At 40.3% G+C, this 25,554-nt stretch overlaps 1 protein-coding gene across 3 annotated transcripts in view; it reads right to left on the bottom strand.

Annotated features, from left to right (window-relative positions):
• LOC106086071 (glutathione hydrolase 1 proenzyme) overlaps positions 1-20,531 on the bottom strand; it is a 136,552-nt gene extending 116,021 nt beyond the window's left edge. Inside the window, exons 1-2 of one of the 3 annotated variants that reach the window (XM_013250593.2) lie at positions 20,446-20,531; positions 11,988-12,061 (exon numbers count right to left, since the gene is read on the bottom strand). In XM_013250593.2, coding sequence (XP_013106047.2) covers positions 11,988-12,052 — 65 coding nt within the window. In that variant the 5' untranslated portion in view covers positions 12,053-12,061; positions 20,446-20,531. The other 2 variants (XM_013250594.2, XM_059367456.1) reach the window with 2 other exon arrangements.
• Between the last annotated feature and the right edge of the window lie 5,023 nt (positions 20,532-25,554).

Below are 25,554 nucleotides of genomic sequence, written 5' to 3'. Positions count from 1 at the left end.
CTTGAGGGCGTAATTCTTATCCGATTTGACTGAAATTTTGCACGTGGTGTACTGGTATCACTTCCAACAACTGTGCTTAGTATGATTCAAATCGGTTCATAATCTGGTATAGCTGTCATATAAACCGATCTTGGATCTTGACTTCTTGAACCAATAGAGCGCACAATTCTCATCCGATTTGGATGAAATTTTGCATGAAATCCGGAAATTCTACCAAAGAATTAACCATCAAACCGATGGCTTTGGTGCAGGCACATCCTCCTGCAGAGACAAAGAAGGAAATCTGGTAACTGACACAGATAACATGCTGGGGATATGGAAAGAACATTTTACCCAACTGCTAGTGTCCGATGTTGGCGGCGAAAAGGATACCGCAGAACCAATCCCTGATGATGGTATAGAATGTTTACCTCCTAGTCAGAATGAGGTCGAAGTAGCAGTGACCCGACTAAAGAACAATAAGGCAGCAGGAACCGACGGGTTACCCGCTGAACTATTTAAGACCGGAGACAACACGCAGATAAGGCGTATGCATCAGCTAATCTACGCAATCTGGCTAGAAGAACGCATAACCGATGGTTGGAACCTCAGCATACCCGTACACAAGAAAGGAGACAAGACGGAATGTGCCAACTACAGAGGAATAAGTCTCCTCCCCATCGCATACAAGATACTCTCGAGCGTACTGTGTGAAAGATTAAAACCTAAAGTCAATGAGATAATTGGGCCCTATCAATGCCGCTTTAGACCTGGTAAATCTAGCATGAACCAGATATTTACACTGCGCCAAATCCTGGAAAAGTCCCGAGAATGACAAATCAACACCTACCATCTCTTCGTTGACTACAAAGCCGCCTTCAATACTGCTTTACGTTCAAAGGTATTTCAAGCCATGTCTGAGTTTGGTATCCCTGCAAAATTAATAAGACTTTGCAGAATGACACTTGCTGATACGCGTTCCTCAGTAAGAATAGGAAAAAATCTCTCCGAATCATTTAATACCAAACGAGGTTTCAGACAAGGAGACAGCCTATCGTGTGATCTCTTTAACATCCTGCTGGAGAAGATTATACGAGATGCAGATGTGAATAGATATGGCACACTAATCACAAGAGAACACATGCTACTCGCCTATGCCGACGACATCGATATCACAGGTCGGTCACCGGAAGTAGTAACTGCAGCCTTTGAAAGAATCGAAAGAGAGTCAGTGAAAATGGGAAAATGGCAGTAAATGGAGATAAGACGAAATGGATGGTTTCAACTCCCAAAACGCCTTGTACAACCGAGCAGATAAAGAAAATGGAGAAAGTTGGGAACCACAACTTTGAGACAGTCAGTAACATTATCTACCTCGGCACTGCCGTAACCGAAACGAATGACACCAGTTTTGAGATTAAGCGAAGAATAATACTGGCAAACAGATGCTACTTTGGACTAAGTAAGCAGTTTAGAAACAAGGCCACCTCTCGACAGACGAAGATTACACTATACAAGACACTGATACTTCCCGTGCTGTTATATGGTTCTGAAGCATGGGTACTTGTGAAAGCAGATGAGACAGTGCTTGGAGTATTTGAGAGAAAGATTGTTCGTAAAATATATGGACCAGTTTGCGTTAACAGAGAATATAAGTGACGTATGAACCACGAGTTGTATGAGGTGTATGACGACGATAGCATAGTTACACGCATCAAAATGCAACGGCTGCGTTTTCTAGGTCATGTTGTCAGAATGGATGAAGAAGCTCCAGCAAAGAAGTCTTTTGAAGGCAAACACGGTGGTACACGCAAACCGGGAAGACCAAAAGCCGGATGGAAAGATCAAGTTGTGGGAGACAGCTCGAAACTTGGTGTCAGAGATTTTAGAATGATCGTGTCCAATTGAGCCGCTTGAAATTTCGAACAATATAAATGGGCCATATCGTTTCATGTTTTCATATAGCTGCCATACAAACCGATCTTGGATCTAGAATTCTTCAGCTTTTACTTCTAGAGTTCTTGAGAACACTTCTCACATATTAATGAGTGTGGTCCAGTTTAAGTGTAAACTCAATGTAATGAGGCCTACCTTTCATAGCAGAATCCGAACGGCGTGCCGCATTGCGACACCTCTTTGATGAGAAATTTTTACATACCTCACAAATGTCGCCAGCATAAGGAGGTAATAACCACCGCTGAAAAACAGTTTTTGATGCTCTCGCGAGGTTTCGATCCAGGTGTTCAGCGTCATAGGCGAGCATGCGAAACTCTGCGCTAAGGTGGCCTCCAACCTGATATATTTCCCATACAAATCCATCTTGGATCTTGACTTCTTAAGCCTCTAGAGGACTTAACGTGCCAAATATTGTCTGAAACGGTTCATAACCTTATATAGCTCCCTTATTTTACTTCTTGACGCCCTATAGGGCGCAATTCTTATCAGATTTGTGCAATGACTTCTGATATGGTCTGCAACACTCAAACCAAGTATGGTCTGAAGCGGTCCATTAGCTGATATAGCTCCAATAGCAATTCTTATCTATTATCCCTTATTTAACTATAAAGAGATGCCGGGTAAAGAACTTGACAAATGCAATCCATGGTGGAGGGTATATAAGATTCGACCAGGCTGAACTTAGCATGCTTTTACTTGTTTTTTGCTAATTACATGTGTGTGACGCACAACGTGCAATGATCACTGTGCGGTCTATTTGGTGAAGAAATTTTAATCAGCTGCTCTGACAAGTGTAAGCAATGACGGAATCCCATTTGCACATTTGTAATTTCATTTTTAAATCTTTTATTTCTCTCTACGAAATTTTCCACACATCATCCATCAAATGTATTGCCAGCGGACATACTACACACACACACACACATATATACAGAAATGAACAATTTGGCATGTCTTAATTTATTGCATTCAATGTACGTAGTCATGGCATATTAAGGTTTAGTTCTAGATTCAATTTCAATCCATAGAATTTGTTTACTTGCTCCTTCCTTCGCTCGTTCTGTTAGTCGCAATGTGTCGAGGAGTGAATAGAGCGTGAATGTGAATGCTATGGGAGGGACTGAAACTGTTGTGTGTATAAAAATTCGAAAATAATAGATTTATGCATTTGATCCCATTTGTTTGGAACATTTATTAAGATAATTTTTTGTTTTGCCCTCTACTTAGTCAGCCGAGTATGAGAATGGCATAGACAAGCAGACAGACTGAGGTATGGATGTTGGTGTCGGATGTTGTTTAGATCCATTTTTTAGCCATTTTCATTTGTTTGATTGAATTTGAACAACTCAATCAAATCGAATGATGAAAGGCAAAATGAAGACCTCTACTCTTCACCCCTTGTAGATGTTCTACAAAACATTCGGATAATTTCCTACAGCAGAATCAGTTTGCTATAGCACTTCCATGGGAGCTTCTTTACGCAGTCGTCTTCGTTGTTCTTTTTGTTTATTTATTCATTTACTTTACGAATTATGTGAAGAGGCCAAAGTACTTAGCCACCCATCCATCGAACTAAACAATCGCCAGCCCGTCTGACTGATATATGCTTCACTTCAATTGTACTGTGTGTGAGATGTGCGACCATTCATTGTTTTGTGGGAATTTATTTTATGATTGGATCGAAATATGAAAAAGACTATCTAATGTTGCTTCTAAGTACTCTTTTAAGTAAGCCATCAAAGTGTTTTAAGTGCTCGAAAGTATGTTCAATATCTAGGGGATGTCGTGCAGTTCTATGACAATGTTTTGGGTTTTATCAGACACAAGGCTGTTAGTTGTAACTGTTAAATGCTTCTATAAAGCCTTTTAGTACGGTGTCATGGAAAACAAAAGTAATATAAAGCAAGCCTTAACTTTAGAGAAATTGACAGTGTACGTAAAACAGAACACTTGAAATTTTATTTTTTAAGTTTCTAAACAACCTATGTCACGAAAATGCACAAATTTACAAAGTTGATAGACGATGTTTCGAATTGATTAAATTCTCAAAATGGAATTAGAGACACCCACTTTAAAGAAGTTATTATCATTGATACCCTTATTTACTGTGTTGAAAAAGATCACGGCATGTTCTTCTGGGCGTGTCAACTTGTTTGAGCTATGCTTGGCCTTTTGTAATGCCATATATCCACTTGTAATTCGATAAAGCTTCAAATTTTAAGCTTCAAATTTTAAATTTCAAATTTTAAGCTTCAAATTTTAAGGGCCTTATTGAAAAAACGTTGCCAAATTGAGGTGTAGATGAAATTTCTTACGGATATCTATTTTTATACCCACCACCATAGGATGGGGTTATACTAATCTATTCTTGCCGTTGGTAACACCTCGAAATATTGATCTGCGACAACATTAAGAATATATTTTCTGGATCGTCTCGACATTCTCGGACGATCCAGCCATGTTTGTCCCTCCATCCATCTGTCTTACGATAGCGGTCGAACGCTTAAAGCAAGCCGCTTGCAGAGATACTTCTTATTGATGTAGGTCATTGGGGATTGCAAATCGGTCATTTCGGATCAGATTTGGATGTAGCACTCATATAAACTGATCCCCCGATTTGACTACTTGAGCCCTTAGGAGCTACAATTTCCATCCGATTTAGCTGAACTTTGGAACAAAGACGTTTGTTATGACTTCCAGCCTACGTGCCATGTACGATCCTAGTCGGTCTATAAACAGATATACCCCTAGCAACCCCAATTTTCATACAATTTGGCTGAAATTGGGAACAAAGACTTGCGATATGACTTCCAACATTCATGCCAAATACGATTCTAGTCGCTTTATAAACTGGTATACCCCCATATAGACCGATCCCCGGTTTTGAACTTCTTTGGCTGAAATTTGGAACCAAGACTTGTGTTATGACTTTCAACATCCATGCCAAGTATGATATCAATCAGTCTATAAACAGATATAGCCCCCATATAAACCGATCCTCGGTTTTGACTTCTTGAGCGCCTAGAAGCCTCAGTTTGCATCCAATTTGGGGGAAAATTTGGAACAAAGACTTGTGTTATGACTTTCAACATCCATGCCAAATACGATTCTAGTCCCTTTATAAACTGGTACAACCCCATATAAACCGATCCCCGGTTTTGAACTTCTTTGATTGAAATTTAGAACAAAGACTTGTGTTATGACTTTGAACATCCATGCCAAGTATGATATCAATCGATCTTTAAACAGATATAGCCTCCATATAAACCGATCCCCGGATTTGGCCTCTTGAGCGCCTAGAAGCCGCAGTTTGCATCCATTTTGGGGGAAAATTTGGAACAAAGACTTGTGTTATGACTTCCAATATCCAAGCCATGTACGATCCAAGTCGGTCTATAAACTGATATAGACCCCATATAAACCGTTCCCCGGATTTGGCTTCCAGAAGCTTCAATTTTCATTCGGTTTGGCTTAAAATTGGAACAACGACTTGCGTTATGGCTTCCAACATTCATACCTAGTACGATCCCAGTCGATCTATATACAGATATAGCCCCCATATAAACCGATCCCCTAGAAGTCTGAATTTTCATCTGATTTGGTAGAAATTTGACCCAAAAACCTATTTTATAACCCTCAAAATCAGTAGCAAGTTTTATCCGTATCGGTCAACATGTTGATATAGGCCCCGATATCCCGATATGACATCTTGAATCCTCAAGCAAGTCTCATTCAATTCGCGATTCCGAAGCCCTAATCACTTCCTGATTTGAGTGCTTTAAGATAATTCAAATACAAAGGGTACATTTTTAGAGAAGGATGATCGAGAGACCGCTTTACATGGGAGCTATGTCAGGTTATGGACGTTTTGGACCGTACTAGGCACAGTTGTTGGAAGACAACAGAACACCACATGCTCAATTTCAGACAAATCGGACAAAAATTGCGGCTTATAAGGGCTAAAGAAGTCAAATTGGGATATTGGTTTATATGGGAGCTATATCAGATTATAGACGGATAAGGTCCAAATCCGTCTATAATCTGATATAGCTTAGAACAATTGTTGGAAGTCATAACAGAACACTACTAGCAAAATTTCAGCCAAATCGGACAAAAATTGCGGCTTCCAGGGGTTCAAGAAATCAAATCGGGAGACCGGTTTATATGGGTGCTATATCAAGTTATAGACCGATTTGGACCGCATTTGGCACAGTTATTGGAAGTCATAACATAACACTAAATGCAATATTTCAGCCAAATCGGACAAAAATGGCGGCTGCCAGGGTTTATATGACAGCTGTATCAGTTTATTAACCGATTTGAACCATATTTCGCACAGGTTTTGGAAGTCACCCTTGAAATTGCGCCCTCTATAGACTCAAGAGCCGAGATCGATTGATATAGTTAGCTGCCATATTAACTGATGACGGATCTTCAGTTCTTGAGTCTCTAAAGGACGCAATTCCAAGGGCGACCTCAAACAAGTGTTCTAAAATGGTCCAAAGCGGTTAATAAACTGATATAACTGTCATATAAACCCTGGAAGCCGCCATTTTTGTCCGATTTGGCTGAAATTTTTCACGTAGTGTTCTGGTATGACTTCCAACAACTCCAACATGGGCCGATATAGCCCATTTACAATCTGAACCGATCGCCTCTTATAGGAAGTACTCGTGCAAAATTTCAAGCGCATAGATTTATTCCTTCGGAAGCGTGCTGTCGACAGTCAGACACCCGGACGGACGGGCAGGGCTAGATCGACTTTAAATGTCATGACGATCAAGAATATATATACTTTATGGGGTCTTCGACGAATATTTCGAGGTGTTACCTACAGAATGACGAATTTGATATACCCTAACCCGAACAACGCTTGCAAATTATGGAATTTTATTATCAAAATGTGTGCTCTATTAAGAAAGTTAGTCGCGCGCTTCTTTGACGAATCACGAAGCTCATTTTTTGGCTCAATGGATACATAAATAAGCAGAATTGTCGATTTTGAAGTGAACTACCAATGCATTCAGAAAAAGTCACAGTTTGGTGTGGTTTATGGGTTGGTGGTATCATTGGACCGTACTTCTTCAAAGATGATGCGAATCGTAAAGTAACTGTGAATTGTGAGCGATATGCAACTCTTTTTTGCTAGAAATGCAAGAGCTTGACTTGCATGACATGTGGTTTAAACAAGACGGTGGCACATGGCACACAGCGCGCGTAATAATGGGATTATTGAGAGTCGGGTTTGGTGAACATTTCATTTCACGTTCGGGACCGGTCAATTGGACGCCTAGATCGTCCGATCAAGACTATATTTTGTGGGGCTATGTTAAGCTCAGACAAAAGACAGACAAGCCCGATTCAATTGATGCATTGGAAGACAACATTGAAGCATTTATTTGTGAGGGTCCGGCCGAAATTTTGAAAAGAGTATGCCAAAAGTGGACTAAGCAGATGGACCATTTGAGGCGCAGTGACGGTAAATATTTGCTTGAAATAATCTTCAAACATAAAATTATATGGAATTTTATATGAATTTTATGTTTTTTTTTTTTTGGAAGAAAATTTTCTTATAGCTCTTATAGCACCCTTTAGTAACTATGTAACATTTCCCTTCACGGTTGAAGTCGTGAATTTGCCACATTTTGAACTAAAATTCAGCTCGTTTACGGTAAAACCTTTACGAACTTTGTTTGTGATAAAGGGTGGCTATTTTATACGTAATCATAAAAAATTAATTCAACCAAAAAAATTCCTTTACAGCAAAGTATGCTTTCTTACATGAAAAGACGAATTATTTGCTTTCTTTATCTCGTGTGAAAGTGTGAGTTAGTGAGCATATAGAGGCACACGCTGAAACATCTCATTTTTTGCTTTTTTATTGATTTATGGTCATTCTGCCAGCGTTCAGTATTGGTAGAAAGATAGTCGTTTTCGTCAAGTAAAATACTTTTGTGAAAAACATTAGACTTTGTTTACGATAAAATTACATGTTTTTTTCGAGAACTTCTTGCGAGAATTTGTGACAAGTATAATCAATTTTTTACCAATTATGAACAGATCTCAGTTGGTAATTCAAACTTTTTCAGAGTTTATTTGGGTTTATTTCGATGTAACTAGGTGGCCATTGGTTATTTAAAGGCGCCAACAACACTCCTTGCATATTGAGCATCATAGGCACTCTGTATTTGTGCAAGAGCCGGTGCCACCTGACCTCTCACAGAGACTCTCCGCTCGATACCCTCCGCTCGATACCGCTTATTGTCCGCGACTGCCGCTGCAGCTCCTTCGTATGGAGTATTCCACTATCCGCAACCTGCGGACGAGCCCGATAGCTCGCAGCTAAGCTTCTCGTTAACACCACACAGATCGGACCTCAATGTTCCAGCCTGTGTGGTGCTCACAGCTATCCGGTGCCGTGGAAATTCTTGATATATTTTCTTGTACCCAGCAGCCATTTGTCTGTTTTTGTAATGATTTTTGTCATTGGACATAATAACAGCATTTTTGTTCCTAAGGCCTTACTGCAAAAATTATCGTTCTTCGAGTTTACGCGCATCCGCACTCAACCGAGCTGCCAACCCTACTGACTGTTCTTTTGTCAGTCAAAAAAAAATGTTTTGAATGAGAATGTGAATATACCAATGAATATTCCACAATTGCAATTATTTCCAAGCCCGTGGGCTTGTTTGGGATTATTTTCTGGTGAATGTACATAGTAATGTGCAATAGTGTAAGTAGGTAGGCTCATCACTGCTTTTTCTTGCTCAAAAACTCACCTTTTTTCAAGCCTTTTTAAGAGAATAATTATTGGTCCGGTAAACGAATAATCATTTGAGGCTATCGAAACACTTTCGCTATTAAAGAGTTTTTTGTTTTTCAACAAAACAAAAATTCTTTTATCGTAGGTAAAGTTTCTAATGGGTTTACAACAAAAAAAGTTAGTTTCGTTCAATAAGGATATGTTTATGGCTAACGTTTGATATGTTGAAGCGAAACGTTACTCGATTACAATAAAAGAAAAACTTAGTGATAAAATTATTTTGTTTGTCGTTCCAAACATTTTATATTTTTGCGTGCGGATATAAACTCGGAAAGTGAACAATTTTCAAATTTTACTTAAGATTGAAAAAATGTTCTTATGTGCAAGAATTTCTACGCATTATTTATAATTTTAGCTCTCATAATATTTTACTAATTTTTTGCTTTGCTTGTGGCACAAGAAAGGGCAAGAAAAGCCACTCTTGCCCTATACCCCTGCAAGAGAGCCATTGGCAAAAGTTGGGGGGTTTAGACCGCGTGTCATGCATTGGATATATACTGCAGTTGTCAGATCTATAATGCTATATGGTGTTGGGTCTGGTGGACGGCGTTTCAAAAGTCCACCTACTGCTCAATACTTAACCGGATCAAAAGAATAGTTTCTTTGCGCATCACAGACGCACTGTGGACGACACCATCTGATGCATTGAATTTAATGTTACATTTTATGCTTATGGACATTGTTGCTACCCAAATTGCAGCGAACACTGTCGTGAGGTAAAGGGAGCTTTCTCATTGGTCATGTGGCGGCTCGGACCCTGTGTTATCCTCGATACAATATCCGATGTTCCATGCAGTGTGCAGTGTGCCCTACCTGAGCCGCTTTTTGATAAAAAGTACTGTACCAATATTCCTGATAGAACCGATTGGAATTACGATATCCCTGGTAACAGAAGTTACATCGATTTCTATACGGATGGTTCCACACTAAACGACCGAGTTGAATCTGGAAATAAACAGGGTAGTCAACGAACATAAGCGGAATTTGTGGTTGAAACACTTGGAGCAATATAACTTAGGCACCAGTGTAGGCAAACTGTGGGCCACTGTTAAGTCACTCTCGAACCCCGGTAGACGGGATGACAGGACCTCAGTCACTTTTGGCGAGTTAACCGTGACTGATCCGAAGAGATGCGACAGGTTGTTCAACCGTCAATTTATTGTGCATCCCGAGAGAGACAGGGCAAGGAGGAGAGGCATTCGCCGTATTCGTGGTCTCCGAGCCGATGAACAGCTATCAAAATTTACCGTGGGCGAAGTTACGAATGTCATCCGTGGCGCCAAATCTTCTAAGGCTTTGGGACCCGACGGATTCTCTACATTGATGTTGAAGAATCTGGATTCACCTGGAGTTGAGTACCTTACCACTGTCCTCAACCTGTCATTGAACACTCTTATAGTTCCCGATGTCTGGAAAATGGGCAGAGTGATCCCGCTACTGAAGCCTGGAAAAGACCCGAGTTTGGGGGAGTCGTACAGACCGATCTCCCTTCTCTCACCAGTGGCAAAGACGCTTAAGGCATTACTCCTCCCGAGCCTCGTAGGAGAATTTCCATTTGCCGAGCATCAACATGGATTTCGGAGAATGCACAGCACAACAACAGCTTTGCATGCCATCACCACATACATTTGCCATTTCACATTTTCAATCAGCCCAGGCCATGTGATAAGACTGGACCTGGCACTGGACCTTTCGAAGGCATTCGACACGGTGTGCCATGCCAAATTATTTGAGGACATCGCCAACACGTCCCTCCAGCCAGGCCTAAAACGATGGGTCGCGAATTATCTGTGTGGTCGCCAGTCATTTGTGGAATTTAGGGATAACAAATCGAAACACCGTAGAGTGAAACAGAGAGTTCCCCAAGGTGGGGTGATATCTCCGGCACTGTTTAAACTCTCCTCCATTCCACCCCCTCCAGACGGCATAGAGATCGTATCATATGCGGACGATTGTACGATCATGGCATCAGGCCCCCCACCCATTGATGACATCTGCGATAGGTTGAACGCCTATCTCAACGAACTTGCCTCATATTTCGCTGCAAGAAATCTGAAGATATCCGCCACCAAATCTTCAGCCACGCTGTTCACTACAAATACGCGTGAGGTGAATACTGAGCTGACTGTGATGGTCGATGGAGAAATGATTCCGACCATCAAGTGTCCCAAAATACTTGGCGTCACATTTGACAGCTTTTACACATTCTCCTCACATGCCACAGCAATCTGCAATAAAGTCAAAAGTAGAAACAGGGTCCTCAAGACACTTGCTGGCAAACAAAGAAACCTTGTTGACCACGTACAAAGCAATTGGCCGGTCTGTGGTAAGTTATGCAGCGCCAGTGTGGTCTCGTCAACTTTCTGACACGCAGTGGAATAATATCCAGATAAGTCAGAATGCCGCCCTCCGAACTGCCACAGGCTGTCTCCTCAGTTCTCATGTGAACCACCTCCATCAGGAGACAAAGATCCTACCAGTGCGAAGACATAACTACATACTGTCTAAGCAATACCTTTTGGGCTGTTATCGCAGAAATCATCCAAATCATCATCTTGTGGATAGATACCCAGAAGCCTTAAGGTAGATTTATACGATCTAGAGCATGAGGTTCAGCGCTACAAGAGAGAACCTATAGATCAAGCGGCATATCAAGCAGATCTAAATAAACATTCATGCAAACACGGTAGCAGATGCGGCAATTGGCTACGGGGTGAATGTAGTTCTTGGAGAACGACCGCCTCCCATTGCACCCGAAGAAATCGACCTCCCCCGACAAACCAGAGTGGTTCTGGCTCAATTAGGTTCCGGCAGATTCAGCCGCCTCAATTCCCACAGAGCTAGGATTGATGCCGACGTGCAAGATGTATGTCCCGATTGTAACCAGGGACCGCACGATACACGTCACCAGTTTAACTGCTCGGCCAGACCCACTCGACTCAGTCTCAGATCCCTCACAAATTCTTTCTTGAATTTATCACAGAAGATATTTTATCTTGAACGAAGTCCAAGACAAACAAAAGATAAAAAAGGTAAAAATGGTATTAGAATAGGTTTATATATATTAAAGTCTTTTTCCTTAAATTGTTTCTTAATTAAACTTTTTTAATTATGTTATGTACACTCTGCCTTAATTTTTCAATACAAATACATCATCATACATCTCTCTTTTCTGAATTAAACATCATCAACAAGTTATAAATGTGGAAACATTAATATTCATACTTACTGTTGCATTGAAGGTGTTGATGAATTACTGGTGCTGGCACCAACACCACAGGCTGTGGAATGCATTTTGTGTCACTTTGTAGAAGAAGAAGAAAAACAAAAAAATCACAATTATATATTTTTTTTAATTCCTATACTGTATCTTTTTTTGTAAAAAACGCTTTATTTATTTTCTTTTTCTTCTTTCTATGATCAAGAAAAACGACTCGTCCTCCTTCTTTACAATGTCAAATAATTGCACCGGTTGCCACACTTCCAAATCCGAATTATTATTTTGTTTATTTTCTGCTGTGTCGTAGTCAATCTGTTGAAAACGGACGGAAAGAAAAATGCACTATTGAAATACGCACGCTTTTGTAGGAGGCACGTACCGAATGGACAATTATTATTATTCTTTATAAAATGAAATTCGGACACTGTATGATGTACTTATTATTCTTCAGCATTGCACGCGACACATTTGCCACCGAATTGCAGATGTTTTGTTATTAATTTTTTTTTTTTTATTTTTTCAAAAGTACCCTTCATCATAGATGTGCAGACATGTTCGTGTATTTTGAGTGTTTGCATCAATGGCAATAAGGTATTTTTTAAAAGTTCAAGCTTAGTGATTTCGAAAAAGATTCTTTTAAAATTATACATTACACATGCAATTACAAATGTTTATCAGCAAAGGGGAGGTACAAATTTTACACTAGTTTCAGCTTTAGTATAAACATCACATTTCAAAGAAAATTGGTATATAATAATATAAATAAACTTTACAAAGTTCACAACAGAACTGAAACTATGGGAGAAGTTTTTCTTTCTTTAAAATTCTGAAAAATGTAATCAATTTTTAGAAAAACAACTAAAATCGTGTGAAGTTCGGCCAGCCTGAATCTTGCATATTCTCCGAAATGGATATCATTTGTCAAGTTCTTTTGCCTATATCTGTTTATAGGCAAAATAGGAATAATGGATAACAATTGCAATACTATTGGAGCTGTATCAAGTTATGGAGCAAATCAAACAAGAAGTGCACCCTCTAAAGGCTTAAGAAGCGCAATCGGTAGATCGGCTTATATGGGAGCTATATCATGTTTTAGACCGATTCTGTCAATATTTGGCGCGAAAGGTCGTAGAAAAAGTCAGCCAAATCGGATAAGAACTACGCCCCCTAGCGGCTCAAGAATTTAAAGTGTGAGATCGGTTTATATGAGGTCTATATCAGGCCTTGGACCTACTCTGCCCATACCTGGCACATCTGTTAAAATTCATAGCAAACATTGTTAAAAACTTCAGCTAAATCGTATAATAATTACAAACTCTAGAAGTTAAAAGAATAAAATCGGGAGATCGATTTATATGGCAGTTATATTTACACATGGACCGATTTGGGTTATTTGTAATTCCACAAATAGGAAGTATTTGTGCAAAATTTTAAGCACCTTAACTTACTCCCTCGAAAGTTAAGGTGCTTTCGCCAGACGAACCGACGAACGGACATGATTAAATAAACTTAGAAGGTCAACTCGGTCAAGAATATATGTTTTAGGGCGCGTTGATTTGTAAAGTATGGCAAAAACGTAAACTATTGGGTTGCCCAAAAAGTAATTGTGGATTTTTCATATAGTCGGCGTTGACAAATTTTTTCAACGGCTTGTGACTCTGTAATTGCATTCTTTCTTCTGTCAGTTATCAGCTGTTATTTTTAGCTTGCTTTAGAAAAAAAGTGTAAAAAAAGTATATTTGATTAAAGTTCATTCTAAGTTTTATTAAAACTGCATTTACTTTCTTTTAAAAAATCCGCAATTACTTTTTGGGCAATCCAATACATACAATTCTAAGAAGTTTCTACGAAAAAATCATGTAACTAAAATAAAATCCTAAACTGCTCCTCTCAACCTCTAAATTTGTTCCTGTTTTTTCGATATTTCTGTGATCAAAGTACAGATTGCATTTGTTGTTCGATTATCGTAGGTTAGGTGGAAAAGAGGGTGCCAATACAAATCCGCCACGTGCCACTACAATATACCTAAGTCAGTCACAATATACCTAAGTCAGTAATTGTTTTCAATGCCATTCCCCTAAATTGGTTCATGTCTGGTATAGTATCCCCACCTAAGTGCCGGTATCTGTCAGACGCGAAAGCCGGACGATGACAAAGGAAATGCTCCAACGTCTCATCATCTTCCCCTCATGTCCTACACATGCTATCACTTGCCGCACCGATTCTTCTTCCTTCTTCTTCCTTCCCTTCAGTAATAGCCTCGTATTCTCACGATCTGGATCCCCCCATAGGATTTTCGTCATGATACCAATAGCTATACTGACCTCCTTCTTCCTTCCCTTCAGTTATAGCCTCGTATTCTCACGATCAGGATCCCCCATAGGGTTTTCGTCGTCCTACCGACTGTTTCGCTGTTCCACAGTATTGCAGGCGCATACGTCTCCCACGCCCTTAACTCAGACTCCGTCGACCCGAAAGGCTTCGGGTTAACCAAGTTTATTGAAGCCAGTCCTCTGGCCTTCACCGCCAAATCATCTGCCCTTTTATTCCCCCTTACTCCGTTATGGCCCGGCACCCAAACGATGCGGCCTTTCCCATCCTCAGAGAAGGCGTTAATCTCCTTCTTACACTGCAAGACTGTTCGTGACCTTCCGTTCTGGCTGTTATTGCCCTTATAGCAATTTTACTGTCCGCAAAGATGTTCACACTAGTCGTCCTCGGGATAGCACCACACCACCTCAAGCTTTCCATGATCGCCCGGATCTCCGCCTGCATGACCGTATCATGGTGCGGCAGTTTAAAACAGATCTTAGTCCCTGGGTTCTCAATGTAAACCCCCAGGCCCACTCTGTCCTCTAGCTTTGATTCATGTGTGTAACATGATCTTCCAGATGGCAATACTGGAGTTCCGTCAATCTAAGACTGTGCCGCTGGCAGCTGTGCCTCACACTCGACCTCAAGCTTCATCTTAGGTGTTCGATCGGAGACCTATTCCCTTCCTTCCAGGTTTCCTATCGTCGCTTCGATTATATCGCGCCGTAACTGAAACGAATCACACCAGTTTTGAGATTAGGCGAAGAATAATACTGGCAAACAGATGCTACTCTTGGGACTAAGTAGGCAGTTAAGAAACAAGGCCTCCTCTCGACAGACGAAGATAACACTATACAAGACACTGATACTACCCGTGCTGTTGTATGGTTCTGAGGCATGGGCACTGGTGAAAGTAGATGAGGCAGTGCTTGGAATATTTGAGAGAAAGATTCTTCGTAAAATATATGGACCAGTTTGCGTTAATGGAGAACCACGAGCTGTATGAGCTGTATGACGACTATAGCATAGTTACACGCATCAAAATACAACGGCTGCGTTGGGTTTTTCAAGTTGTCAGAATGATTGAAGAAGCTCCAGCAAAGAAGTCGTTTGCAGGCAAACACGGTGGTACACGCAAACCGGGAAGACCAAAAGCCCGATGGAAAGATCAAGTTGTGGAAGACACCTCGAAAGTTGGTGTCAGAGATTTTAGAATAAGCGCAGAAGATCGAGGCGCTTGGAACGCTATTCTACGTTCGACTAGTGGAACAAATATTCTGTCATAGCCAATTAAGGTAAAGTAAGAAGAGGTTGCCGCTGATATGCATTCATCGGAGGTTATTGGAAAAATTGAGCCTGAGTCGGAAATCCTTTGGGCAATAAAAAGTTTCGACTCTTTTCAATCGCCTGGCCCTGATGTTGTATCACCGGTTGAATTACAAGCTGTATCCGATGTACTGTCTCCTTGTCTTAAGAAGATATATTCTGTTTTAAGAAGATATATCAGCATGTCGTATATACCTGTGGCACGGAGAGACACAAAGATTTAAGTGGCAGTCTGCCTGTTTTCGTCCATAGTGATACCACAGGAACAGAAGAAGGAATATGACTTCTAGTTCCCTCCGTTGAACCATCCAGATCGTTTTAAAAAGCCCAACAAATTGCGAATGTTCACATCCGTTAAATCAGACAGGTCCTCAAGGAAATGAGAACCTAAAGTGGAACTCCCTCTGATTGCTAGTGCGGGACACACACACAGAAGGTGTTCGATAGTCTATTCTTTTTCGATGAGCTCACAGCTTCTGCAAAAATCTTTGCTGGTAACCTTCAATCTGTCAGCATGTTTTCCGATTAGACAGTGACCTGTCATGAATGACACAATGACTGAGACGTTCTAGCCAATGACAGCAAAGCGGTAGACCTCTTCAAGTCTAGCTTAGGCCACATTGTTTCGGAACCACTGCTATCATTTTTATACCCACCACCATAGGATACGGGGTATATTCATTTAGTTATTCCGTTTGCAAAACATGGAAATATCCATTTCCAACCCTATGAAGTATATATATTTCGGATCGTCGTAAAATTATAAGGTGATTTAACGATGTCCGTGTGTCTGTCCATCCGCCCGTCCGTCGTTGTAACCACTCTACAGCCCCAAAAATTGAGGTTTTGAGCCGAAATTTGCTTGCTTTTTGCTGCACGCAGGTAAAGTTTTTGAACGGACCAAACCGGACCATATTTGGACATAGCTGCCACATAGACCAATGCCCCGAGTTAGGGACTGAAACACATAAAAGCTTTAATTATTATCCGATTTCGCTTTAATTTGAAACTGTGAGTTATTTTAAGCCTCCCGACATCCGACTCAAATATGGTTTAGATCGGACTATAATTAGATATAGTTGCCATATAGAACGATCTGTCGATTAGAGGTCTCAAGCCCATAAAAGCTGCATTTATTCTCCAATTTCGCTGAAATTTGAAACAATAAGTTGTTTTTAAGCCTCCCGACATCCGACTGAGATATGGTTCAGATCGGACTATATTTAGGTAAAGCTGCCATGTAGACCGATCTGCCGACTAAAGGTCTTAAGCCAACAAAAGCTGCATTTGTAATCCGATTTCGCTAAAATTTTAACCAATAAATTTTTTAAGCCTCCCGACATCCGAATGAGATATGGTTCAGATCGGACTATATTTAGATAAAGCTGTCATATAGACCGATGTGCCTATAAAGGGCTGAAGCCCATAAAACTTTGTTTATTACCCGATTTCGCTGAAATTCGAATCAATGAGTTGTTTTAAGCAGTCTGACATCCGACCCAAGTATGGTCCAATCAGACTGTATAGATATAGCTGTCATATAGACCGATTTTCTAGTTTAATTTCGTAATCCCATAAAAATCGGAGTTATTGCTGGATTTCTCCGAAACAGTGACTTGTATAAGAGTTCTTGGGACCTGAATAAAATATGATCGAGATTAGCCCCTATTTAGACATAACTATGGATATGGTTGTTGAGTTATAATAAAATATGATGATTAATATATCCATGGTGGTTGGTATCCATGCCGAACTTAACACTTTTTTAATTGTTTTCTGTTGTACTCGCCAGGATCCGAAGCCAGAGATGCAGCGCTATAGGTGGACTTGCTAACCCGCACGGGATAGCTATCACCACAAAGCTGGAACATGGAGGTCCGATTTGTTTGGTGTTCATTGCTGTCACGAGAAGCTTAGCTGCGACCTACTGGGCGCGTCCACAGGTTTCTGATAGTGGAATGCTCCATTCGGAGCAGCTGTAACTGCAATCGCAGACAATAAGCCATATCGAGAGGAGAGTCTCAGTGAGAGGTCGGGTAGCACCGGCTTTGGCACAAATACTGAGTGCCTATAATGCTCGTTATGACAAGGCGAGTTATTGGCGCCTTTAAATAACCAATGGCCATTCTTTTCCTGCGGCAGTCGGTCCTTTGGACGGGAACGAGCTTGCTCACCTACAGTAGCTTGACGAGGATGTTGTTGTGGTTACAACAACAATAACATGCTCACCTCTGCGCTACGATGACCTCCTCTTTCAAACCCGATTTTATTTCTTCAAACTAATCCTCTTATAAGCTAAGTTAATCCCCTTAAACTAAAGAGTTTTTGTTGCTGATTCCATAGCATTGAGCACCCAATATTCGGCCCGACCGAACTTAGAATGTTTATACCGTGTACCACTGCAATGGTAATGTAGATTGTAACACCCAGAAGGAAGAGAACTAAACCCATTGATGAGTATACCGATCGACTCAGAATCATTTTCTGCTTCAGTTTAGATTTATTCTGTCTGTCCTTCTGTCCATATTAATTTATGTAAATACAAAGTACAGGTCGCAGGCGGCCACCGTAGCGCAGAGGTTAGCATGTCCGACTATGACGCTGAAAGCCTGGGTTCGTATCCTGGCGAGACCATCAGAAAAAATTTTCAGCGGTGGTTTCCCCTCCTAATGCTGGCAACATTTGTGAGGTACTATGCCATGTAAAACTTCTCTCCAAAGAGGTGTCGCACTGCGACACGCCGTTCGGACTCGGCTATAAAAAGGAGGCCCCTTATCATTGAGCTTAAAACTTGAATCGGACTGCACCCATTGATATGTGAGAAGTTTGCCCCTGTTCCTTTGTGGAACAAAGTTTGCAGTTTTACAGGTCGCAGTTTGCATCCGAACGTCTTTAAACTTAGGCACAGGCGTTTTGAATGGCTAAGAAACGAAATCATTTGAAATTTAAAGGAAATCGGTTCATATTTGGAAATAGCTACTCCGATTTGGACTAAAATTGCAATAATATTGTCATTTGAGAACCGATTCTCACGAAACTTAGCGCAAGGTAGTTTCTTATGGATCTCGACATTACTAGAGAATATCATAAAAATCAGATCAGATTTATATATAACTCCCATATATATATATCGCCCGATTTTCACTTCTAAAGCCTTTGCAAACGCTTTCCTCACCCGATCTTCCCAAAACTTTGCATTACGCTTTTTTCTGCGACTACCACAAAACGTGCGAAGTTTGGACGAAACCAGACAGGTTCTCAAGGAAATGAGAACCTAAAGTGGAACTCCTTCTAACTGCTAGTGTGGGACACACACACAGAAGGTGTTCGATTGTCTATTATTTTTTGATGTGCTCACAGCTTCTGCAAAAGTCGTTGCTGGCAACCTTCAGTCGACTACCACAAAACGTGCGAAGTTTGGACGAAATCAGTTCAGATTTGGACATAGCTGTCATATATATGATCGTCCTATTTGGGTTGTTATAGCAATAATGTGGAGGCCACGCAGCGCAGAGGTTAGCATGTCTGCCTTTGACGCTGAACTTCTGGGTTCGAATCCGGGCGAGAACATCAGAAAAAATTTTCAGAGGTGTTTATCCCCTCGACATATCGTTATCCCTGGCGACATTTGTGAGGTACTTTGCCGTGTAAAAACTTCTCTCCAAAGAGGTGTCGCACTGCGGCACACCGTTTATTAAGCTTAAACTTAAATCGGACAGCACTCTTTGGTATGTGAGTAATTTTCCTCTGTTCCTTAATGGAATGCTCATGGGTAAATTTTTATTTGCATAGCAATAATGTGGTCATTTATTAACCGATTCGCGTGAAATTTCGTGATTTTCTTATGATTCCCGTCATTGCTGTTGGATTTCATTAAAATCAGTTCAGATTCAGACATAGCTCCCATATATGTGTATCAACCGGTTTTCACTCAGAAAGCCTTTATCAGCGTAGTTCTTGACAGATTTTCTCGAAATTTTACAAAATATTTTCTTCTACGATGTTTACTATGTAGGCCGATTTTAGTTAAAATCTGTTCAGATTTAGATATAGCTCCCATATATATTTTTTTCCGATTTTGACTAGTATTGCAATAAATTGCAATAAGGTTTCATAAGAATCTGTACGGTTATATAATAACCTGTTCAGATTTTGATATAGCTCCCATATAAATCTCCCGATTTTCACTTTTAGGGCCGCTGCTAACGTACTATGCCATGTAAAACTTCTCCCCAAAGAGGTGTCGCTCTGCGGCACTCCATTCGAACTCGGCTATAAAAAGGAGGTCATTGAGCTTTAACTTGAATCGGACTGCACTCATTGATATGTGAGAAGTTTGCCCCTGTTCCTTAGTGGAATATTCATGGGCAAAATTTGCATTTGCCAACGTGTTTATCAACCGATGTTCTCAAAATTTTTTACAACGATTTCCTCTGTCTTTCCCCACAATATGTCCAGATTTAGGTAGTTCCGACGACTTAGCACTTTTAGTTTTCTTTTTATTTTTAGTTGTTTTTAACTTTTCCATAAATTTTTGGTTTCTGTTGCGAATTTCAATGCAAGGCAGCATATTCTGATAGTTCGTGATGACCGGACATCATGTCGTTGCCGTGAGTTGTTTTTCATATGAATTTTCTTATTTCCTGTGTGGCAATGTTAAGCTTCACATTAAATTCATATCGGACGCACTCTCATTTTTATTTTGTTTTGTTTACCGAAAGAAATTTTCCGTTTTTTGTGTGTTTTTCTTTTGCAAATAGTTTTTGGCGCTTTTAACACTGCTTTGCTTTGTTGTGTAAAAAAACAAACAAAAAAAAAAAGTTCTAACCTTGTTGACGTTTAGTTTAATACTAAAATCTCAATATCCGTTTTTAGTAAAAATCACCCTCGTTGATCTTTAATTTTGCCGCCTCACAGCACACCGTTCTGAATCTCTTTGGAAGCAATTGTGAGATTTCACACCAACACCACAAATGAATTCAAACAATCATACATACAGACAGACAGATGGACAGACTACAAATAGACAGTCGGATAGAAAAACGGACAGACGGCCAGACCAAAAAGTAATTGTATTTTTCATTAAACATTTATTTGTAGATTTGTATACTGATGATGCTGTTGTTGCTGCTGCTGCTGCCACAACTCTCAGTGCTTGCTCATCTCGTTCATATTTGATCAGTGTTGATGTGTGTAGGAATAAAATCAAAAGTAAATTTTGAAAATGTATTTTTTTATAATTTTTTTTGGAGAACACAAGAAACAGCACAGACAATTGCGTGTGTGTGCAGATGATTTGCTATTTTTTGTTAACATAAATATTAGCAAATGGTTTTAACCCCTTTGGTGGTTAACCCTTAAATGGTTCCGATATCCTTAATGTTAAAAGCACAGAAGCATTCCATGCAGGATATTAGACCAGCTATAGACCATAAAGCTAAAAGTTTTTATATAAAGAATACTATAGCAAAACAACTTTAAAAGTTTAATCTTTAAGGGCCTTCTCTTTATAGGCGAGTCTTAACCTCATGTCGTTAAGGGATACTTCTATGTTAAGAACTTTTACATGACAGAATACTTCACAAATAGATGTCAACCTACAAGTGTTGCCCGAGAGTGCTTACAATAAAATTTTTTTAATATTATCGACAGGACTCGGACACAGGAGCTCAGCATCATAGACAGACCTCCTACATACATATGCATAACCCTTTTCAACCTATCGCCCCCAACTCTTAAAAAGTCCAGCTGGAAATCCTCCAACGTCCAATCATCTTCCCCGCATGCCCTGTACCTGCAATCACTTGCCGCACCGATTTTTCATAATTGTGCTCTTACTCCTATGCGTCCTATTATGATACCGAAAGCTTTACTGACCTTCTGCTTGCTTCCTTTCAGTAATAGCCTCATCTTCTCACAAGACAGATCTCCCGCTTGCAACTCCGTTTTTCACCGTTTCAGAGCAATAGTAAAAGCAAAAGCCGCCAGTCTTGTCGAGCAAAAGTGAATTGAATCTCAAATTTTGATTACTTTCTACATGTTTGTTATTGGGTTGCCCAAAAAGTAATTGGGGATTTTTCATATAATCGGCGTTGACAAATTTTTTCACAGCTTGTGACTCTGTAATTGGATTCTTTCTTCTGTCAGTTATCAGCTGGTACTTTTAGCTAGCTTTAGAAAAAAAGTGTAAAAAAAGTATATTTGATTAAAGTTCATTCTAAGTTTTATTAAAAATGCATTTACTTTCTTTTAAAAAATCCGCAATTACTTTTTGGGCAACTCAATATATGAATCAATTAAAAGTATTTTCACACAAAAAATGTGGTCATTTGAATTGGTAACACTTTGTGTCAGTTATCCTTTAAAGCTACCACTATATTCGTTTTCCATAGTTGAAAACACACATTTTACACGTTTACTTTTCTGAAACACTACAAAAATCTCAATGAAAACATAATACTTTTATGAAGATTTTTTCATAAGTAATGAGAGATTGTCCTACTGGATGAAATCATCTCCCTTAAACCGGTCTCTCGATTATCCTATTCGGTTCCTAGAAGTTTTTAATTTTTTTGGCTAAAACTTGAAACAAGGTCTTCTGTTTTGACTTCCAACTCCATTACCGAGTATTATACGAATCGGTCAATAAACCGATTCCCGGATTTGATTTTTGAGCCCCTAGAACTTTTACCTTATTTGGCTGAAATTTTACATAAAGACTTCTCCTATGAGTTTCAGCCTACGTGCCCTTAGGCCTTAGGTTCTTAAATAACCCGATATGACTACCCGAGACCATAGCAGACGCAACCAATTCCAAGACTGTTCCGCTGGCAGAAGTGCCTCGCACTCGATCTCAAGGTTCATCTCAGGTATCCGAACGGAAATATCTTCCCTTCCTTCCAGGTTTCCTATCGTCGCCTCCTATTATACCGCGATGATATGAGATGCTCCCATCCTCAATCCATTCTCCCATCGACTTAAGTCTCATAGCCGCAGGGGCTGCCTCACACATAATCTCTATGTCAATGGTTCGGATATCTAGAATAGTCTTCATTGCCCTAGTGGGCGTGGTCCTCATGGCTCCGTCTATGCCAAGACAACATGTTCTCCTAACCTGTTGTATGGTCCTTATGTTGCACTTTTTCACCATAGCATTGTGGTCTAATTAGCCTCTACAGGAGGGTGATTAGACCACAATGCTATTGTGAAAAAGTGCAACATAAGGACCATACAACAGGTTCAGAGAACATGTTGTCTTGGCCAATCACCGTCTACATAGTGTCCAACATCTGTACGTTCCTGAATGTGACACTTCCAAATCAGTTTCCTGTTCAAGATCACACCTAAGTATTTGACCTTGTCAGATATCGAAATCGTCTTATTGAGGAAACGTGGTGCGTTAAATTGGCATATATCAGTCTTCTCTGGGTTAACATTGAGACCTCTGGGGCTAGCCCAGTCAGATATCGAAATCGTCTTATTGAGGGAACGTGGTGCGTTAAATTGGCCCACCTTCGTCTTCCTCGTGAACAGGCATATTTCAGTCTTCTCTGGGTTAACATTGAGACCTGTGGGTCTAGCCCAGTCCTATGTCAGTCATATGCAAGACCCTTTCGGCCCTTCTGCATAGCTCGTTCGGATTCTTACCTCTAACAAGTGTTATAACATCGTCTCAAAACGGACACAAATACCCTTCTCATTCAGCATCCGTAATAGGTTATCAGCCATAGGAGTGGCGATAAAATGCCCCTCTCTGGTGTGCCTTGTGCCACTTTCTCCCTTATATGTATGCCATGCGACACACAATTTATCCACCTGTTCTTTAGCATATGGTTTATCCAGTCTCTAAAGACCGGGTCTACCCCAAAACTGGTCTAAGGATTGGATCAGTGTGTCGGTCCGCTCATTGTTTAAAGCACCTCGATGTCAATGCACGTTTTAGCATCGTGCAAGTAAGTCTCCACCGAAAATCCCTTGTCATATGCATGCTGTTTGTATTTGAGCAGTTCGCTGGATTTCCTACTTTTCATCATGGTGTCCACAATACGTTCCATGGTTTTGAGTAGAAAGGACGTATGGCTAATAGGTCTGTAGGCCTTTCGTGTCGCATAACTTGCCTTGCCGGGCTTGGGTATAAGTACCACCCCTTGCCTTCTGCCAGTTTTCCCCTTCTAATGCTTGCAACATTTGTGAGGTACTATGCCATGTACAACTTCTCTCCAAAGAGGTGTCGCATTGCGGCACGCCCTTCGAACTCGGCCATAAAAAGGAGGCCCCCTATCATTGAGCTTAAACTTGAATCGGACTGCACTCATTGATATGTGAGAAGTTTCCTTAGTGAAATGTTCATGGGAAAATTTTGCATTTATTTGTCTTCTGCCAGGCTTTCGGAGTATATGCAAGTCCTAGGCACGCTGTGAAAATATTGGCCAGGTGGGTCGCCAGATAGTCTACCTCTTTCAGGCCCGCGTGTCTGCCTCTTTCAGGCTCCTCAAGGATTCCTTCACCATAAATTCCGTAATTATAAATCTTCGATCAACGCCATTATTCCAAGATTCCGGTGTATCCGTGAGTACCGTCGTATCTTGTGGAAAATGGGTTTTCATTAAAAGCCTCAACATGTTCTCCGTTGTCTCTGCTCTCGATCCCATGTCATCTACTAACGTTTCAGTTTAGACATGGGTTTTTTAGAGAAGCTTTTTATACCCTCCACCATAGGATGGGGGTATACTAATTTCGTCATTCTGTTTTTAACTACGCGAAATATTCGCCTGAGACCCCATAAAGTATTGGGTTGCCCAAAAAGTATTTGCGGATTTTTTAAAAGAAAGTAAATGCATTTTTAGTAAAACTTAGAATGAACTTTAATCAAATATACTCTTTTTACACTTTTTTTCTAAAGCAAGCTAAAAGTAACAGCTGATAACTGACAGAAGAAAGAATGCAATTACAGAGTCACAAGCTGTGAAAAAATTTGTCAACGCCGACTATATGAAAAATCCGTAATTACTTTTTGGGCAACCCAATATACATATTCTTGATCGTCGTGACATTTTATGTCGATCTAGCCATGTCCGTCCGTCTGTCTACCGGAAGCACGCTAACTTCCGAAGGAGTAAAGCTAGCCGCTTGAAATTTTGCACAAATACTTCTTATTAGTGTAAGTCGGTTGGGATTGTAAATGGGCCATATCGGTCGATTTTGTGATATAGCGGCCATACAAACCTATCACGGGTCTTGATTTCTTGAGCCTCTAGAGGGCGCAATTCTTATCCGACTGGAATGAAATTTTGCACGACTTGTTTCGCTATGACTTCCAATAACTGTACCAAGTATGGTCCAAATCGGTCCATAACCTGATAAAGCTGCCATATAAACCGATCTGAGGACTTGACTTCTTGAGCTTCTAGAGGGCGCAATTTCGATTTGGCTGAAATTTTCCATGAAGTATTTTATTATAATTTTCAACCACTGTGTCAAATAAGGTTAAAATCGGTTTATAACCTGATATAGCTGTCATATAAACCGATCTGGGATCTTGACTTCTTTAGCATCTAGAGGTCGCAATTATTATCTGATTTGCCTGAAATTTTGTACAACGCATCCTCTCATGACCATCAACATACGTGTTTATTATGGTCTGAATCGGCCTATAGTCTGATACAGCTCCCATATAAATCGATCTCTCTATTTTATTTATTGAGCCCTAAAGGGCGCAATTCTTATTCGAATTGGCTAAAATTTTACACAGGTCGCCAACATATAATTTAATTGTGGTCCAAACCGGACCATATCTTAATATCGCTCTAATAGCAGAGCAAATATTTTCTTTTATCCTTTTTTGCCTAAGAAGAGATGCCGGGAAAAGAACTCGACAAATGCGATCCATGGTGGAGGGTATATAAGATTCGGCCCGGCCGAACTTAGCACGCTTTTT

The sequence above is a fragment of the Stomoxys calcitrans genome, chromosome 4 (assembly GCF_963082655.1).
Source record: "Stomoxys calcitrans chromosome 4, idStoCalc2.1, whole genome shotgun sequence".
Classification (NCBI taxonomy): Eukaryota; Metazoa; Arthropoda; class Insecta; order Diptera; family Muscidae; genus Stomoxys; species Stomoxys calcitrans.
The sequence above is the reverse complement of the archived record's forward strand: the minus strand, read 5'-3'. Positions and strand labels throughout refer to the sequence as shown.